The sequence below is a fragment of the Syngnathus typhle genome, linkage group LG6 (genome assembly GCF_033458585.1).
Source record: "Syngnathus typhle isolate RoL2023-S1 ecotype Sweden linkage group LG6, RoL_Styp_1.0, whole genome shotgun sequence".
In the NCBI taxonomy this organism is placed as follows: domain Eukaryota; kingdom Metazoa; phylum Chordata; class Actinopteri; order Syngnathiformes; family Syngnathidae; genus Syngnathus; species Syngnathus typhle.
In genome coordinates this window covers 10,426,260-10,446,735 of record NC_083743.1, presented here as the reverse complement: position 1 = coordinate 10,446,735, position 20,476 = coordinate 10,426,260, and the positions used below count along the sequence as shown (strand labels likewise).

General features: G+C 41.4%; 2 protein-coding genes across 2 annotated transcripts in view; both read left to right on the top strand.

Annotated features, from left to right (window-relative positions):
• Positions 1-10,248, top strand: part of pitpnm3 (PITPNM family member 3) — a 45,901-nt gene extending 35,653 nt beyond the window's left edge. The window contains exons 11-20 of the mRNA XM_061280850.1: positions 140-307; positions 388-536; positions 3,151-3,267; positions 4,730-4,846; positions 4,915-5,063; positions 5,814-5,963; positions 6,038-6,221; positions 6,327-6,455; positions 6,540-6,911; positions 7,303-10,248. Coding sequence (XP_061136834.1) covers positions 140-307; positions 388-536; positions 3,151-3,267; positions 4,730-4,846; positions 4,915-5,063; positions 5,814-5,963; positions 6,038-6,221; positions 6,327-6,455; positions 6,540-6,854 — 1,478 coding nt within the window. The 3' untranslated portion in view covers positions 6,855-6,911; positions 7,303-10,248. The remainder of the gene's footprint in view (positions 1-139; positions 308-387; positions 537-3,150; positions 3,268-4,729; positions 4,847-4,914; positions 5,064-5,813; positions 5,964-6,037; positions 6,222-6,326; positions 6,456-6,539; positions 6,912-7,302) is intronic.
• Positions 10,249-14,098: 3,850 nt separating this feature from the next.
• Positions 14,099-19,748, top strand: LOC133155715 (multidrug and toxin extrusion protein 1-like). The gene is made up of 17 exons (XM_061281228.1): positions 14,099-14,228; positions 14,297-14,398; positions 14,973-15,041; positions 15,118-15,266; positions 15,345-15,387; positions 15,706-15,750; positions 16,794-16,891; positions 16,975-17,072; positions 17,253-17,366; positions 17,582-17,649; positions 17,728-17,836; positions 17,914-17,989; positions 18,612-18,681; positions 18,775-18,907; positions 18,981-19,075; positions 19,156-19,254; positions 19,415-19,748. The coding sequence occupies exons 1-17, from the start codon at positions 14,103-14,105 to the stop codon at positions 19,688-19,690; spliced, it is 1,770 nt and encodes a 589-aa protein (XP_061137212.1). The 5' UTR covers positions 14,099-14,102; the 3' UTR covers positions 19,691-19,748.
• The last annotated feature ends 728 nt before the right edge of the window (positions 19,749-20,476 follow it).

Below are 20,476 nucleotides of genomic sequence, written 5' to 3'. Positions count from 1 at the left end.
TTTCAGATTATTGCTTTGATTTGGGCTTTGAAGACAGGGTTAGAGATAATGTTATATGAAACAAAGGTTGAGGTTCCAAAGTGGTGTTTGAAGTAAAGGTCAGTGTGTGACAAATTCCTTTCTTTTGTTTTGTGTGAAGGCGAGAGTATCCAGGGCCATCCCGACGTGTTTCTGGAGGGCGAGCAGACCCCCACAGTCCCTCAGTCGTCCTCCGAGGAAGGAGGTCGGCGGGCCAGCCTGACCAGCATGGAGAGCCAAATGTCCATCGGCTCCGTTGGCCGTCAACTGGGCGATGCCATCGCCGACAGTGAGTAGGGTGGAGGATGGTGTTCAATCAATCAGCTTGTTTTCTTGTCCGCTCATTCACGTTCACTTTGGTTTTTGAAGTTTCTAGTAGCTGGTGGGGCTCCAAGAGGCTGGACTATTCCCTCTACTGCCCTGACGTGTTGACCGCCTTCCCCACCGTGGCGCTGCCGCACCTGTTCCACGCTTCCTACTGGGAGTCCACTGACGTCGCCGCCTTTGTCCTTCGACAGGTAGGCCATTAACCATCTAACCGGATTAGCTAAAGATTCAAACTTGTAAACTAAGCAGGGTACACCCTGAACTGTAGAGCAAACAACCATTCACCCTCACAATCACACCTAAAGGGCAATTTGGAGTGGTCAATTGGCCTACCATGCATTTGTTTGGAATGTGGGTGGAAAACCGCGTACCTGGAGAAAACCCACGCAGGCACAGGGAGAACATGCAAACTCCACACAGGAAGGCCAAAGCCGGAATCAAAACCTGTGAGGCGGACGTGCTAACCAGTGCTCCGCCGTGCTGCCTTGTGTGCCAGCCATTTTCATCCATCCATTTTCATGAATTTATAAAACTTTCCTCCTGAAATGCAATCATTCATCTGTGAGGACTTTTCACATCTATCAAGTGTGAAGGCTAATCGACAACCTTAACAGCATAAAAGCCGCCAAAAGCTTACAAGTTAAATGCCGCCAATCGATCACAGCCGACGTGCCTGAAATCAATTATGTGCTTTTATTTGCTTTCCTTGGGGCAAGTAACGAACGTAATGTGCAAAAAGCTTGCTGTGTTTCGAGGTTTTAGCAAAGACGAACAGGTTTAGATAATATACGAGAGAAGGTCCACACTGATGGCGGCACGGTGGAACACTGGTTAGCACGTCTGCCTCACAGTTAGGAGGTTGTGGGTTCCATTCCACCTCCAGCCCTACCTGTGTGGAGTTTGCATGTTCTCCCCGTGCCCGAGTGGGTTTTCTCCGGGCACTCCGGTTTCCTCCCACATCTCAAAATCATGCTTGGTAGGCCAATCGAGCACTCCAAATTGCCCCTAGGTGTGAGTGTGAGTGCGGATGTTTGTTTGTTTCTGTGTGCCCTGCGATTGGCTGGCAACCAGTTCCGGCTACTGCCCGATGACTGCTGGGATAGGCCCCCAGCATGCCTCCGCCCCCCGTGGGGACAAGCGCCATGGAAAATGGATGGATGGTCCGTGCTGATGAAAAATAAGTGCAACAAAGGAACAATCACAAGTGAACAAATAGAGAGTTGAGGGACAAATACACATGGGCATTACAAAATAGGACGTTTGGAATACAAGGGAACAAAGAGCACGACACAATGGGGAAAACACACTGGATCAAAAAGGGGACGCAAGGGAGCAAACACGGAAACAGACTAAGGAAGGCACATATTGAAAAAAACAAGGGAAGTGCAAAACAAGGGAACAAACAAGACATGCCACTGAGCCACGAACATCTTAACGTCTGCCGAAAATCTGCCGTACGTCTGCCGAACGTCAAGCCAACTGCTTGGCGGACGTTTGCAACCTTGAACGAACCCACGACAAACCACAATTCAACATTCACTGCCTTCAAAAACACCTGCAATTATTTGATCCTCAGTAGGATAAGGTCGGTTCTGAGCCTTGAGTTTGGCACCGAGACCATAGAGGAACTCCCAGGGACAGAGAGGCGTTGACAAAGGGAACAAATAGTGATGCAAGGATAAATTCTTGGTTAGGAAAAGGGACACAGAAAAAACAGCTACAGCACTTCAAAAGAAGACGCACAAGAGCAATACATTCCTGTCTTTAAAGACCATTCTCTGATAAGAAGGCAAAAAAAAATGTTATTGACAGTGATAGAGTCCAGTGTTTTTGTGCAAACCGAGACCAGAATAAGGAGTCAGACCGCGACACGAAGATTCTATCTACACTATTAGTGCACTAATTCGGCTGAATTCTAATGCGACTCGCATCAAAAGGCTTGACGCACGACTCGAGGACCGTGCGGCAGACAAGCTAATTTGAGGAAATCAAGCAGAATCATGTCTTTTTTTATTTTTTCCCCGCTATCTCTCTTGCCTCAAAGAAAGCATCAAGTTTCAAGCCAGTCTTAAAACGCACAGCTTCAAATGGGGAGCCGCAATTTTCATCAAGTATATTGAAATTGTCGCTTTCACTCTCAAATGAAACATCAAGCTTCAAGGTTTCTCCAACTAAAAAACATTCAACTTTCCAACCACCTTACCTCATTACATTTGTATTGAGTGATTCAATATGGGGCGGATATTTGCCGAAAAGATGGGGGAGCTCCATTGAGCTCCAACCCAGGAAGTTGGGTCGTTGGGGTTAAACTGTACTAGAATGCTATTGGTTTAATCTTGCACATCCCTAGTATGGGAATGACTTGTTTAAAACACGTACAAGAAAAGGCCTTTCGCCTTTTAAGCCACGTGCCATGACGCACCACCCATGAACATGTGTTAGAAAAGGGATTAAAGAATAAATAGGGTAACAAAAGGGAACAGACAGCAGAACAAGTGGATAAATAGCGTAACACAAGCTCACAAGCGTCGTAACAACTGGGGCGACAAAAAGGAACAAGGGGATGAAAAAGGGGAACAAGGGAAAAGATATGTGAACAGAAAGTGTAACAAGGGAGCTAATTTGAAAATGATTGAACACCCAGGGTGCCGAAGGGGTGAAAATAGAGTTATACTAATACAAAAACAACACTACAAACACAAGGTAACGATATGCACCCCAAGTTTAGGAACCCCTGTTGCAAAACACTGACCTGACGGATTTGTCACTGATTGCATTGTGTCATCTCTGATTATTGGTTCACAGCTCATGCGGTGTGACTTTGTGAAGACGCAGGAAGCGGACAATCTGGACTCGGCTCCCTTCTCGCCCTCCAGCCCTCGAGAAAAGTGGCTGCGACGGAGGACCCACGTCAAGCTGAGGGTACGCAACACTGCCATTGTGTTTATGTTGCATAAACGCTGTCCTACTTTTGTGTGTTTACATGCTGAATAGACTTTATACAGACGGAAGCATTGATGGCTTTGTCATATCTCTGCTGACTGCAAGTCTTAAAATAATGCGGCCTTGACGTGTTCAAGGTTGGAGACGTTCACGCCACCTCCGAATCTTCGCGCCGAGCATAATCGAAGATAGTGATGCCCTTCACCCCCTGAACCTCTGTTCTAGCTGCCGCTTTCAAAAGATGGGATTTCATTTAGCCTCGCATTGTTCTCTTCACTCTTCTATAAATAGAATTGTGTCAGCAGAAAACCATAGTAACAGTGCTGCGGTGCATCCCATTTTTCATCGGAAATCATACAAATAGATAGTAAAAACCTTTTAGACTTGTTTGAACATGAGGGTTGAACCACTTTGGCCTCTTGTTAATGAGGTATATTTTCATAGAGAGAGAGAGACATGAGGAAGGACACTGGCACGGACAGAGCCGCGCAAACGTAAGGTAACGAGGAGACATCAGCATGAGCAGGAATAAAATCTTTGTCGAACACAGATGCCTGTGTCATAAGGAGTCATTTTCCCACACCTCTCAGAAAATACACGTTTGCTTGTTGGCTCATGGGTCAGGGTCAGGGTCAAACTCGCCCTCTTTTCCCTCCCACAGGAGCGGCGGACGCCGGCTGCCATGTCATACGTACTTGTCGACACTATTCGAGTCGAGCGGACCTAATGAAAGAGAACAGTTGGGAATGTTGGACTTTCTGGTTCCGTGTCACATCCTTTAAGTCAATTATTGTTAATGTTGGCGATGAATTGCGACCCAGTAACTCGCAATTTTATGGGCCATTACTGTTTAAGAATGTGAAATCTGGGATAATGGCTATCTGTTACTCAATAAAAAAAATCTCCAGAGTTCAAAAAGACAGCAGTTTGCCCATTTTGGTTTGAGGCAACTAGTTTAGGGTCAGTTTGGACATTTTTCCAGGGGAAATTCCTCCCAAAGATTGCTACCAAATTCTAGACAGACAGGCAACACAAAACTCTTTGCAATTTGAATGTTCGTCACTGCTTCTCAGAGGAGCACAAAGTAAAATGACCATCGCCATAAAACATGATGAAATTATTAGTAACGCGGTCATGATTTCTTTGGCTTCGAATGCCAGTTTCCCCTAGCAAGATGAAATTTGATTTGCATGTCTATCATGAATGGATGTTGAAAAAAACTCAGAAAATCTACTATTTTGGTACAAAGAGGCAATTTCTAGGTCACTTCCAGCACCCCTTCAAAGGAAAACTGCTCCTTGAGATTGTGTCACGAAATTTGACCCACTTTTAGTGGAAAGATGGGCAATGTAAAATTGATGCACGTTTGACTTTTTGGAAGCAAACTTGCCATCATACTTTAACATGATTAATATACATCCAAATGTTATGTTGTCGTTAGAACGTGACCGCCAACCACCGGGTGAATGATGTCATCGCCACCGAGGACGGACCTCAGACGCTGGTGGGCCGCTTTATGTACGGCCCCCTGGACATGGTGACGCTAACCGGAGAAAAGGTAATGACACAGCCCCCCCCCCCAACACGCTCCTCGCTCACAAGAGTATGCGCACTTTTGTCCCATAGGTGGACATTCTGCTGATGACCCAGCCCCAGTCGGGGCGCTGGGTGCACTTTGACACGGAGGTTACCAACAGCAATGGCCGGGTGACATACACCATACCCAACGACAAGAAGCTCAGCCTCGGAGTCTATCCCATTAAGATGGTGGTCAAGTAAGTGTGGCTAGTTTAATGAAGCTATCGCACTCCAACTGTTGTTGGAGAATATACTTTTTTAATATTTTAACAATCCAATTTAGCCTATTAACTACCACTATACATAATGTTTTGATGTCCAAATAAGAGCTTTAACATATTTTTGGGTGTAGACTGATTCATTTCTGTTGTCATGCATTGTAAAAATCTCATTATCAGTGCATTTATCCTCATTTTATAAATTTATTTTTGGACATTTTCTTAGGTGATGGGGAGCTGTTTAGTTTAAGTTTTGTTTTTGTTAGGTTTGCTTTTTTCTGTGGTATTGGCATTCTCTGAGCATTTTTTTGGGGTATTTGATTTATTTTTGAATGTATTTGATTTTTTTTATTTATATTATTTCCCTATTACCTTTTGGTTTTTTGTCAAATGCGTTTTGAATATTCATCTGAGTGTTTTGAAAATACTATCTATTGGGTTTTTTAAAAAATGCGTTTCATTGGGTGTTAATTAGATGTGTGTAATTATGTGCTTGCCCTCCATTGCATTTTTTCTTTTTCAATTTAATTACCTATTTTTATTATTAATTGATGTGCGTGACCATCACTGCATCTTTTTTCCTTTTAAATTTAATTAGCTCTCTTTATTATTAATGGTGTAACATTCCAGATCATCATCCCAATTTACTATCAGTTCAAAAGACAATTTTCCAGTACAATAGTTGCGTGTGTGAGAAAAGTCTACTGTCATCGTTTTTCTTCCCTCAAGGGGCGATCAAACATCTGCCGAAGCCTACTTGACAGTGTTGCCCCGCGGCATGGAGTGTGTAGTGTTCAGCATCGACGGCTCCTTTGCGGCCAGCGTGTCCATCATGGGCAGCGACCCCAAGGTCCGCCCCGGAGCAGTGGACGTCGTCAGGTCCGTTTCTTCTTCCGCTCACCGGACACTTGATTAGTGACACCAGGATCTTTCTGAGACTTGTATGTGTACAGGCACTGGCAGGACTTGGGGTACTTGATCATTTACATCACGGGTCGTCCCGACATGCAAAAGCAGCGCGTGGTTTCCTGGCTATCGCAGCATAACTTTCCTCACGGCATGATCTTCTTCTCCGAGGGCCTTGTTCACGACCCATTGCGACAGAAGACCATCTTCCTCAGGAACCTCATACATGAGGTACACTAGATACTGAAACGAGACCCAAGACTGAACTGATGCTTCAACTCTTTGTTCTGCATGGCAAAGCCGCACGTCTCATTACTTCTTTTCCTCTGTCGTTAGTGTCACATCAAGATCAACTCTGCCTACGGATCCATGAAAGACATCAGCGTTTACAACATGCTTGGTCTCGGGCCCCCTCAGATCCACATAGTAGGAAGACCTTCAAAGAAATACCAAAACCAGTGCCAGGTTGTACTGTTGATCCATTGATAAATACAATGGTGCTGATTATTAATTTTTGTTTTCTATTTCTTCTTTGTGGGCTCGGTGCAGTTCTTGAGTGAGGGCTACGCGGCGCACCTTTCCACCCTGCAATTTGGCCACCGAGCGCGACCCAAGAAGTCGCCCTCGGTTCGCATGGTCCTCAGGAAAGGCTCATTTGGCCTCACCGCCAAACCGGACTTCCTGTGTAAGCGCACCCACCTACGCAGGACCATGTCTGTCCAGCAGCCCGACCCCCCCTGCGCTCCCAACCCCAAGCCCGAGCGAGCCCAGAGCCAGCCGGAGTCAGACAAGGACCACGGAGGGGGAGGTGGGCATGGCGTGTGGGGGCGGGGCGTCATGCATCGCGGGGACACCACTCCCTGACGCTGGGCCAGGAGACGGATGGATTGGATGGAGGATGGCGGGAGAGTCGAGGCTCAGGTTAGATCTTAAACTGACATTGTGTGTGGATTGTGCATGGTAGTAAAATGTCAGTACTCGCCAGGAAAAGAAAAATAGCGATTGGCCAATTCTTGTCTCTTTCAAGACCTCCCTGCGAGTGTTTTGGTTTCAAAGGGGTCATTTTCCTTATCTTAATTAAATGTTGCACCTTTTGTTTCAATAACAAATCTCCAAGAGGGTTTTGCCTCTGCAAGGGAGTTTCGGAATTTTCCCATCAGTTTGTGTTATGCAGCTGACTAAGTAAAAGGGAAAAAAGTCTTATAGGAACCTGAGCAAGAAATGCTATTATTAGCAGCGGCAGTTGGCATAAGAAGCCGGCGGAATGTAAATGCGCTCATGATTATGAAAGAGCTGATCCACTTGTTTCCAGATCAGGGGACGCTGACTGTGACGACGGCGACGCAATCACGGGCGATGGCGCCGTGGTGGCGAGAGCCTGCGGGAGCAAATAGTGCTGACGCGGCCACGCACATTAATCACAACTTTGCCGCCGATGTGACAGACTTCATTAACTCTCGCTCATATTTGCAGCATGGTGCCGCCTCCTCCCCTCCCTTTTTTGGCGGATGAGGCCTCACTTTTGTCTTATTGCCTCAACTCGCCAAGCATTTGGCAACGGTGAAGCGCAAATTGCAAACTTGGAAAACATCCCTGTTTGGACCAATGGACACCAAAGCACTTTTTTCTCCCACACGTCTGCTGAACATTGTACTTGGCTCTGCCTCTAAAGGTTGCACTACCAAAGTCTGATGCAGTCATTCTGAATCACTGAATTATACAGTACCCCAGGTTGTGTTTGAGTTTGTTCATTTCAAGGCAGCACAGTGCCCATGTTCAAGGTTTCTCTTGGCTTGCCCCTTCTTGTGTGGAGGTGTTTTCCCTGTGCTTGTGTATCTTTTCTCCGGGTACTCCGGCTTCCTCCCAGATTCCTAAAACAAGCATGTGAGAGCATCATTGAAGGCTCTGAATTGGACAAGCACAACACAACATGGTTTGATGTGATTTTCTATTATTTTAGAGGGAGCTTATTTTTGTTTATATTAGAGATATAAGATTAAGGTATTTATTTTATTGACATTATCTGTCTTGGACACTAAAGGAACTATTTTAGATTTATTTTTTTTAAAGCTGTAGTATTTTTCTGTCTTCATTTTTCTTGTGTTTTTGCTATTTTTCTGAACTTGTTTTTAAAGTGCAGATTTCTTTTTCATTTGGTCGTTCCTGATTTTAAAAACATGCATATTAGGATGACTGAAGACTCAAAATCAGGGGTGTCCAAACTACGTCATGGGGTCTATTTGCGGTCAATCATCCATTTTTCAGTTGCTCTCAGCATAAAGTATATTAAAAAAACATCACATCACACGGCATGCAAGGCGTTTTTTTTTAAAAGGGTAAAAGTGGGCAGAGTAAAAAGGGAGGGTATTGAATAAATAGGTGCCACTATTACTAATAAATAGTTTATATATTGTAGATATTTTCTACATATGCACATTTACAAAAAAACTATTTCAGACTCAAATAATAACATTAATAATGAGATGAATGAAGATAATTCAATTTTAGAAACACATTTATGTCTTCCACTCACTGCTCTTTGTCAACGTCCAATTCATAAACACGAATGATCTTCAAGTAACTGTTTTAAAATAATGAACTTACTACAGTTTACACTTGTTTTTGTTCTAAATAAGGAGATGGGATTTGGTTGCTGTTCATTGCTGGGGTGGCTCTATTCTAGCAGGATACGGGGCTGTGGCCACCCCAAAATCTTGAAAATCCTAAACCATTTGCCTTATCACTTTGAACTCAAAGCTGTTATGTAGCATTGTTTTTCAAATAGTGTAACTAGGAAATATAAATAATATAATTGCTTGCGTAATTGATTTCAGTATGTGTGGCCTTTACATCATTTCTACATGGCCTTCAAATAAAAAAGTCTGGACACCCCTGCTCTAAATTGTCATTAGGTGTGAAAGTGAATGCTTGGTTGTCTATTTGAGGTTGTCTATTTGCTTGTCAATGGCATCCAGTTCAGGGAGTGCCTTGTCTTTCATCTAATGTCGGCTGGGATATGCTCCAGCTCACTCACGACCATAATGAGGATAAGCTCCGTTTTCATTTCAAATCATCAGTTACGGGAATAGCAAAGACTGCTTATGAGCGATTGTTCATCTTAACACGATGAAAAGCGTAATAAGGCAAAAAGTGTTGCAGCAAGCACAGTTATGAGAGCTAATGTTAGCATCAGTTGGCACAATCTGACACAATTAAGGCTGGCTTGCTTCAGAAAGAGTTTTTAGCATTAGCATTCCTTGTCCAAAGACGGCAGCAATGTCCCCTTCTTTATCTACAGGACTTAAGTGGAACACCATTTACTGCTCATTTTAACAAGAGAAAAAATGCAAAAATATATATATATGCAAAAATCTATCCAATTTGAAGTATAATTGAGTTGGATTGTTGCATGTATGCAGAGACAAGCTGACTTGGAAAAAAAATGGCTTTCTGTTGTCTCACAAATTTGACTAGAATTTTGGGAGAAAGACAGCGATCCCTCGTTTATCGCAGGAGATGTGTTCCAGAACCACCCGTGAGAATTGAAAATCTGCGATGTAAGAACATATAGGTATTTCTAAGAAATTTAAACACCATTGTATTGAAATTATCCCAATATTGTCCCACTTATTGTTGTAGTTCCTATTCACACACGAGAGGAGTTAGTCAATCCAATTGAATCTGCCTGTGAACGTGTGCGTGTGACCACTTTGCAAACTATTTTTCTAGAAGCAAATACTGTAAATAGAAAACAAAATTTCATCATATTTTGGGGCCTTGGAACAGGTCTCAACTTGTTTCGTTTTTTTGCCTTAAGTCTTATGTAAAGTATTTACACTGCTGTGCAAAGTGTGTTTTCTAGTTGATGTCATTTGTCTGTGTGTGCGCGAGATGGAGCGCAATCAAGTGAGACGGAATGTGTGTGTGTGTGTGTGTGTTGTTGGTATTTTTATAGCGTTGAAGGAGGTTTTGAGTGAGCTGCTTGTGATGTGTTTCACATGAATTTGAAGAAAGGGGTCAGAAGAATAAGAGGCAACAATCTGTAGCTCCTTTCCCCTCTTGTACATGCTGTTAGTGTTAGTAATTAGCTAATTAATTATTCTGTGCGTGTGTGTGTGACTGACTCCCTGGAGTCTAATTGCACCAGTGTTGCGTGTACCATAATGTGTAAATGATTGTAATTGAGTGTACAAAATGTTGCTAAAAGCAATTAAAAAATAAAAAGATGGCAAAATATAACAATAGTCATAACATGAAATGATGCGTTTAATTTGTTGGTGTCCAGTTTACTGCCCGTCGGCTGTTAAGTGTAAATACTTTTGTGGTGAAAACTGTACATGTGCTTTAATTTATGCTTTGAAAAAATTGTAATTTTTGACAGTGTCAGGCTGAAGACATTGTGCTTGCTGGACACTTTCTGAGGTACACGTCTAATGGTAAGTCAAAAACATTTCAAATAATTCAAAAGTTTTGTAAAGATAACTATTGCTGTGTTTAGCAAGGCTACAAATTGAGCAAAATGTTCATTATTGTTTTATTCATTCTTTACATTGTGCAAGTGTACCTCATGTTGTGGTCACAAAGTGTACACTGTGTTGTATTTACAAATATAAATACATTAAAGATGCAGTCACTCTTCCACCACCTATTGATACTTTCTTTGTGCAAAAATGGATTGATTGTTTCGTACAATAAACTGGTGTGATGGTGAATGTCATTGTGGGTTTTGCTGGACTTGTTTTATGATAGCAGCAGATTTTTTTTTTAAGGAAGGATTGAAGGTTGTTCGACCATTTATGATTATTATTCGGTGACTCCACAACACACCAAGGTTAGAAGCGTTTGAGATTTCTCATTACCGCTAGTTTTGACTTTAGTTTGTTTGTTTATGTTTTTAAATTTTGTCCATTTTAATTAGTTCTTAGAGCAAGTTGTTATTAGTTTCTATTTTTTAGAAAATATTTTGTTTTGTGTATTGTTTATATTAGTTTAGTGTTCATTTTAGCTTTTTTCTTTTTTAATATAGCGAGTATTTTTTGATTCCATAAAAAGGTCAATAAGTTTTGTGTATAAAATTAGGGTAACATACAATTCTCAAATGTCTGTTTGCCCTGCTTTCTTCCATATGGACGTACAACAATACCAAAACAAGGGGGTGCTTCAATTCGCTTTGAGAGTGCTCGGAAACACCTAAAATGGACGAGACACACCCATGGATGGGTGGGTGCGTGCAGGTCGCATTTATGGTGGTCTCGTTTTATTATATTACAATAACCTGGCAATTAAAAAGAGCTACGCAGATGTTTCATATCTGCTGTATAAAGAGTAATGGGAGTGTAAAGTGCAGAAATGCTGAAATGTTTGCGCAAATAAGTTATAATAATCCATCATGTGAACAGAGCATTAATATTTAACTATGTGTGATTTGCACAAATGAACTGCTGTGCCTTTACATTCAAAGTACAATCTGTCAAACGAGGCTGACCACCTCAGTAGCTTGATAACGTACCATTTAGTTTTGTAAATTATTATACAAGAGCCCGTAAAAAATACCTTCCTTGAAGATATCAATGGGAGTGCATCCGAGTTGAATGGAAGACTTTGAGTAATATTCAACAACTGAAAAGTAAACAACCAGATTGCTGGAGAAGCATAATTTTCCTCACTGTACTTTGTGCAGATGTACCTAATGCATTCATTTTGTTCTGGCTTGAGTTTCTCTTTAACGTTGGTGTAAACATTGTTTGATAGTTAATGAATGTCATGTTGAAACACAATGATTTTGTCTTTGACTGCGTCACCAAAGTCTCAGAATCGACCTTACTCGATGGTATTGATTTGTCAAATGACGTCTGGTCATTGGAATCTAGCTCAATAAATGATATGTGATAAGTGATAAAATTAGCAACCAGCCTAATCCCATTTTTGTTGTTAGCCTGTATGGTTGGATTGAAAATGAATAAATATAAAAATACAAAATAAATTACAATATGCAAACCAAATGCGTGTATTTTGGGGGGAAAATGTTGATGTTTTGCATTACGCCCATGGGTTAAATGAGCCACCTTTCTGCCTGACAAGATTCTAGACACGACGTGCTACCAAATGACAAGTGACACATCCAAATGGGCGGAGCTGCTCAGTGCACATGACGGCTGTGTGGCATTTATTAATTGATTTAAAGCCAGGAGGTCTTTGGTCCTGTCACATTCTTTGCCTGTCAAAGACAAAATGCCGCCAGTGGACGCATTGTCATTTTGTGCCGAGCAAAAGTGTCAGTTCCACTCAGCGTCATTCCCTTTGCTCTGATTAGGCATCACAGTGCTTGTTTTTGTATTATATATTACTATTATATGGGCTGTCTGAATTGCTTTTGTTTTTAAATAAGCTTATGAATGGAGATTTGTTTTAATCATAACTTAATGGTCCTTGCTGAAATATCTGTAGACTATGGCCTAAATCAATTAAGTACCACATAAATGCCTTGTGGTGTCACTAGGTGGGTTCTATGACCTTTACAATGACATCTGATCCCAGCATGTGTCTTAATAGTCTGCTACTCAACGAAATAAATATTAAAAATAATATATCTAAACATGACCTGATTTGTCGTCCAAAGGATTGCTAGTTTGACGTAACACCTCACATGTCTCTTAATTAACTCGCTAGGTTGTGTCTTAGCTAGTTAGTTTGCCGGTCTATTTCTTCATTAGTGGTTGTTATAGCTTTTACTGTGGCATCTACAATAACGCCACCACCATGTGGCACCTTACCCCAACAATATTTGGGTTGGCCACGTCAAATAAGAGCTTCACCTTAAATAATCGCCGGCTAAATTCAGTAGTGCTTTAGTTAGTGTTTTGAGTGAGTAAGTTTGGCACATCATATAGATATAGGTCACCTGACTTCCTTGCATCAACTCTGGCAGTAAAACATTTTTTTCTTGAATTAGGGTGTTGCCATTATACATTACAATCTCCTCCACCTTATGGAGTTTCTGTTGCCATGGAGACAGCAAGGCTGCATATTTGGACCCTTGTTATTTACTCGACATTGCGCTGACGGTTGAAATAACGTCCTCCAACATACACGACTGCATATTTGTGCCCATTGAGTGAAAATGAGATTTCTCCAGAGGAGGGCTTCAAGGCCCTTTGGAGCGGATCTCAACAAGAGCCAATCAAACGAGGCGAGAGACAGCACTCAGTCACGCATGGAAATCATTTTGTGCATTTTACAGCCACCTGTGAGAGTAATAATAGTTCCCAAAGCCACAGTCGACACAAGATTGCATATGCTGTGGCAAAGCCAGATGCCATTTGGCAAGAAGTGGAGTACATCATCATCATCATCAAGACACCAGACGTGGAAAGGAGGTTTTGCAATCTGGAAGCAGGCAGGCGATGATGGGTTGCTGTCACTTGGTGGTAACTGGTTCACTTTTGCCATTTCTCCGTCTGCAAATCCCACAGGTTTCACTTTCGAATGGAGAAAAAAGGGAAGCCAAGCCACAGCATGTAGCAAAGGGATGACTAATTATAGTCATATAGTTAACTGCTGATCCCATTTGAAAATTGTTGTTAGCCAAAACAGCAGCACTGAAGCCAATAAGATGAACATATGCGTCACAGCTCACCTGTTTTCTGGGTTAGGTCATGAAACATTTGCAAGATGAGCACTGTAATGTCATTTTTATTTGACAGCAAGTGGCAAAATGGCCGCCCCTGAGATGGATAAAAACGGGTGAATTTTGCCGCTTCCACAAATGCAACGGTAATGAGAATACTGTGTTTAGACAGCGAGGTTGCGAAAAACATTTTGCAAGGAAAATGTTAACTTACCCAGTATCAGCATATTGATATACTATGGTTGTATCTCACATATTGCAATGTTTCATTTTATTCAATTGTGGTTTCAAACTTTCCCCCACATCGGCAGAATACAATGAATACTGAAGGGTGTAATGTCAAAACTGTTTCACTGCTGGCTGGATTAGCGCAGCGGCTAACTGCCTCGCCTACCGCCGATTAATTAGTAACCTTTATAGTTTGCATAACAAGAAGTGATCTCTGTACAGAGGACAAATAAGTGGCGCTCGAGAGAGGGAGACACATGCTCTACGCAAGCATGGAGGAAGCCACGAGTGACAAGATATTCTGCTGCAGATGGATGCGTCGCAAGCTCCCCAAGGCCCTCAGGGAGGAGGTGTACCACCTTTTGAGGATGATGGGGCCCCTGGTAAGCACACTTGCTTTACGGCGCAATGCAACTAGAGGATCACTCATCCATCCATTGTGTCTTCTTAGTTGGTGGCTCGAATCCTCAGTTATTTGCTTCCGTTTGTGGTGACCATGTTTTGCGGACACCTGACGAATGAAGTGATGGCTGGCTACGGATTAGCATCTGCTGTGAGTAGGAATGCCCAATGGCTGGGCAAGACGATTATATACTACATGAAGTCTTTTCCTGTTCTTTTTTGAGGTGTTATTGGCATTTTTCAAGGAAGATTGTGTATCTCCAATTGCTTGCATCCAACGATTACTTGGACTTACCTGCTTTTCATTGGGGAATTCTCTTTCTTTATATATAAGAAAACAGCAAATAATAAATGCTGTTCTACCTTGTTTTTTTTAATTTGTTTGAGATTTCAATATATCTCCAAAATTAAACCAAGAAAAAAATACTCGGTCGTAATGCACCAGTCAGAATGAATTCTACAGAATGAAAAAAATATGTCCAAACCTTTGACTGGTATTAGTAATATTGTTGTTGTTTTTTTTGATGCAGGAAAATTAATTGCTCTTGTTCTTTAAATTGATCTGTAGTTAAATACTTTTTATTGGAGACACTGTTTTTACTTTTGCACATACATGGTCTTCATTTGAGCTATTGCACATGCGTCTTTGTGGAGATAGATGTTTTTTGTTGGGTCAAGTTGTGATCCAATCAATGTGCAATGTGTTGGTTGTCTTTCTTTTGTAGACCATCAATATCACCACTGCAGCAACAGGCCTGGGTTTGGGCTTTGCGCTCGATACTTTGGTCGCTCAGGTCTGAAAAATCTCACTTATACATTGACACCTCTCTTACCCAACCTCGATCACTAAATAAAACCAACATGCAACAGACCTTTGGCAGTAGGAACCTGCTGCGCGTGGGCGTGATCCTGCAGCGAGGCATCATCATCATGCTGTTGTTCTGTCTGCCCTGCTGGGGTCTGCTCCTCAATGCACAGAGTCTTCTGTTGCTTATGGGCCAAGACCCCGAGGTCACCCGGTAACTAATGTGACCACATCGCCGCACAATCAATCATCAAAGTGTGACAGTCTACAACGCTGACTATCATGATTTCAGGATTGCGCAGTTGTATATCACGGCATACCTCCCAGCAATACCAGTAAGTTGTTTTCAGTGTTGGACTTGTTTATGTTTGCGATGATGTAGTAGTGCTCGAAAAAATTGGCTTAAGTCAGGTAATTGAAGACCCAAGTAGCAAATGCACGCCCAAAGAAAATTTTATTACATTATTGCTATTCATCAGAGGGATCTTTCAAACTGTGCTTTGTTTGGTCCCCCACCTCGGACTTATTCGCCATGCTTGCCAGAGGCGTAAAGCTCCTGGAATCATGGCTCAGGAAGGTGTTGCTGTTTTTTTTCTAGGCAAAGTTGACCCTTACTGTCTTCTGTGACTAATAAATGTCTATCTGATCTTTAGGCAATGTTTCTATATAACCTGCAGTTCTCCTATCTTCAAAATCAGGTGCACAAATACACATGCTCCCATCATATTCCTTCGTCATTGTTACTTTACTATGTCAGATGACATTTCGAGGGCTTTACCGTACTCAAATATGCATTTTGCCAATCCTGCCCCCATGGAAATTTTCATGACATGCCATCAAACGCAAAACTGTAATAACTCAACTCTCCCTAACCAGTTGAAGAAAAGAAAAAAAAACACTGGAGTGCATCCTAAGTTTATTGTAAGCTTACTGTTGGCTTGTTTGCTGCTCTAATACATACAGTGGTGCCTTGGGATATGAGTTTAATTTGTTCACATAGCAACTCTTCTAAATTATCCTCCGTTGTTGAAATGAAGCCTCGCAAAAATGGTAGTGATGTGCTGTTTAATAAGAAAACTAGTAATCATTTATATTTTACATAAAAACCAGATAACTAAATAAAATAGAATGAAAAGAATTCAACCATATTTTCTTTTTCTTTTTTTGCTTCAACTCAATTAACATTCTGCTGCTCCTTCTGGTGTGCAGACCTTGTCCATCTCAGGCCAATATAATATAGACATAATATAGATAAACTAAACCATAAGCCACAGTAATATAAGCTGTTCTTCACAGAAAGTAAAAAAGATATATACTGTATGCCTGTGAGTATAGACACAGAAATTCTTGTTTCCATGTGTAGCTTCACCATTTGTGCTCAAATCATTAAGTATTTTAGATTGTTATTAATTTAAATGGCCTTGTCCAAAGTATACAGTAAAGTAATTATTTTGTTTTATGTTTAGTTTGACAGTAAACTTCAACTGGGAATTACACTAAACAGCGTGAAGCCTCTTTTTTTGAAGAATTTATCACAGCCAGACTGATTATGAAGTAAGTTGAGTTCACTCTCATCACACAGCATTTAGATAAAAAAGAATTGCACGCTAGTCAGAGCAAAAAATCGGTCAAACAACATCTCATATCACAAAAAAACTCCAAAGTGAGATTGCTGGTATCTCAAGGCATCAATGTATTAGGAGCGACCGGTTCTCACTGTATTGTGCTGTCGTCGTTTAAGGGGATAATACTACCCCAGGTGTACGCTGCCGTCCTGGCAAATGTGGCAAACTTGCTGACTAACTACATCTTCATCAGCGTGCTTGATTTTGGAGTGTAGTAAGTGCAACGCACGCATACACAACCACACAAATGGACAGGATATGTGTTGTGGTATGAGACTTTTTTTTTTTTTTTTCCAGTGGATCTGCAGCAGCAAGCACCCTGACAGAAATCTACCTTTGTGTTTTCCAGTTTGCTTACATTTGGTGGAAGAAGCTGCATAAAACGACATGGGGAGGTGACATGAAATATTTTTATTCCTCCATATTTTTTGTTGCTTATTTATATTTTCATTAAATAAGCGTATGTAAAAGCCGTAAACAAAGCTGGATAATACATCGTAATCTCCGGATGCGCTTCAGTCATGTACGCGTACGCAATGTTGTCTCCATAAATGCGTGTCTTGCGCCCCCTGTAGGATGGTCTGTGGAGTCGTTGCAGGAATGGGGCTCCTTCATGAAACTGGCCATCCCCAGCACACTCATGACGTGTTTTGAATGGTGGATTTATGACTTGGGGGGCTTGTTTGCTGGTAAATATGTTTTCCTAATTTCAATGTTATACTTTCGAATTATGCTTTTTCATTTATTCTTTTCATTCCATTGATTGTTTATTTTTTTATGCAGTTTCATTAATTTTATGTTCTACAATTTATGTTATGAGATCCAATTTTGTTTTTTGTTTTATGCATCACAATTAATTTCAAGAAGTCACTTTATTACAATTTTTTTGTATCGTTCATGGCAGGGATGCTTGGTAAAGATGAGTTGGCCGCCCATCACGCCTTGATAACAGTGGGAAACCTCAACTACATGGTATAGCCCGTCAGGAAATCTCGTGCAAGTTTTGTGTCTTCATAAAGTCAGCTGTATACATTTCATACAAAATGGCAGGTGACACTTGGCATCCAAGCGGCGGCGTGTGCTCGAGTGGGCAATGCTCTCGGCGCTGGGGACACGGCAGGAGCGATTCTCACATGCAAAGTGGCACTGACGCTTTCAGGTCAGAAGCTGGCGTGTGCTGGTTGTCGTTCCCGGTTCGGCGTCATGCAATGTTTTCCTTGGTTTGTTTTTTTCCAGTTGCATTTGCCGTTGTTCAAGCCACCGTGGTCGGAGCGACAAAATCCGTCATCGGCTTCCTCTTCACCTCTGACCCGTGAGTTTCTTGGATCGTATCACACTTTGTGTAATTCTACAAGTTACAGCTGTGATTTCACAAAAAAGACATGGAATATTCTAGGGGGTTGTAATAAAATCAGTCATTAAAAAAAACGGCATAATAGAGTGTAAAATCAAAACAATATGAGGAAATATTATCACTACGTTATTAGGACATTTCTAATACTGTGAAGAAAAAAAAACTAAATCCTCAGATTCAGAATTTGTGAAAAAATTAATTGTAGTTACATGAAGAAAAAGTAACGCTATTATGTGGATGAAGTCATTTAATGAAAAAAGTTGTTTATTCAGTAGAAGCAATTTCTTGGAACTCAAGTTAAAAAATTAATTATACTTACACGGGAAAAATTTTAATGTTACAAGAACAATTTGCAATGGTTCAGTCACTATATTACTTGGCACATTTTTCTTTTCAGAAAAAAATCTACTTAAATCAAGAAAAAAAAACCAACAATTTGTGTGAGACGTTAAGGTAATCTTACAAAAACAAAGATTTACAATGCCGTAAATTTAACAGCACATACTGTGATAGCATTTATTTAGTCCTCATAATAGAACCAAAAACATAGAAATAACATTTGACTAACATGACCTTTTAGGAAGATCATCAGTCTGCTGTCTCGCTTGATGAGCATTTACTGCGTCCTACAGTTATTTGAAGCCATTGTGGTTTGTAACAAAATCTTTAAATACAAAAATGTTTGCATTCAAAATACAAAAAATTGCATATTTATATTTATATATTTGACTGTCCTGTTTCAGGGCGTGTCCGGAGGGATCTTTATGGGATCTGGGAAACAAAAGATACCCGCGGTGGCTAACTTCATCGGCTACTACTGCATCGGCCTCTCCATCGGTGTCGTGCTGATGTTTGTCTCCCAACTAAGCATTTTCGGTATTGACCTGATGTTTGTTTTGACACAAACAAGACAGAGTCATCTGTCAGTGTTTTTGTTCTTTTTTCACAGGTTTTTGGCTGGGTCACCTCATTTCTGTGGTTCTCCAAGCCATCTTCTATATTGTGGTCATATTCAAACTCAATTGGAAGAGCATCACAGAGGAGGTGTGAGTGTGGAGCAGCGATGAGTTCCGGATTATCAAAAAGCTTCAACAAGTCTTGCTTGTGTGGTTCTTGGATTGCAGGCACTGAAACGAGCCCAGGCTAAGCCAGATGTGCCATTACTGAACACAAGTGCTGCGGCTTGTAACCAAAACGAAGAGCAGACACAAGTACAGCACACTGTAAGTGGAACACTTTTTTTACTCACACTACTCAGTATGACTCTGTACTACCCACTACTGATGATTGGCTAATTAACTTACTAACAGACTAACAAAGAGATGGTTGATCGAACATGCTGACATAATCAATTGTCTTGTGCTTGTATTCTCATATAAAAAGTCAATGGAAGGCTTCACGCACGTATGCGACGAATGTCCCGATGTCGATTCAAAGAGTCCGCCCGGCAACAAGGAAGACGCCGGACATCTCTCTGTTTCCCAGCTGGTTCTCCGGCGAGGCATCACCATGGTTACTGCACTGGGCCTCCTGGCAGTGGGCACTTGCGTGCATTTCCTGGTCCCGCCGCCCGAGAGCTCAATGCTGCTCCACGCCAACCTCACGTTCAATAATGCCACAAACAGTCCCCTGCAAACTGTTACAATGCTGGACTGGTGAAGACAAGATGAAACTTCACGAAACCACATTGTCAAGGTCATCCAGAAGATAAGACTGAATACTGATCACTTTTATTCTCAGCGCTATTGTTGGAAGGTCACTTTAAGTGCATTTTTTCTTGTTTGATTTGAGTTTCTTTCATTTCCTTTTTTATTATATATACTTGCGTTGAGCTAAAAGAACTAATAGGACTGAAAGTCTTTTATATTTGATGACACAAATTAATGTTGGGAAAGGTGAGTATAACCGTGATGATAATACTACTACTTCAGAAATACTTTAAAAACGATCTGAAAGTCGTAATATAATTTGATGCCTTTTTTTAAAACAAATATGGCTCCGTCCTATTAAGCCTTGTTTTTTCTTATTCATACATTTGAAATCAACACACAGTGGGCCCTATTTTCAGGCAGGTGTGCTGGCCCCGGGCGTATGTAATAGAATGCGCCTTCGCTTTGTGCATCGTCGATCTGAGGCATCGCAGTGCACGTTCTTCAAAACACAGGGTTTGAACTTTTGTTGTTGCATTCTATTAGTTCGCCACTAGATGGCACTAGATTCCACACACTGTCTCTTTAAGGATCATGGGGAAGACCATTGACTTGACTGTTTGTGAAGGGAACTATCAGTGCAAAGGTCTGAAGAAAATGACAAGAGAAGCTCAATGTTCAGAGTGCTGTATACAAGATGAAACAGTATTAAAAGGAAGGGGAAAAATGTGGCCGGAAAAGAGGGGGGGAGTGGCCTGAGGCTGGTGTCTGTGCATCAAGAACCACTAGTTACATG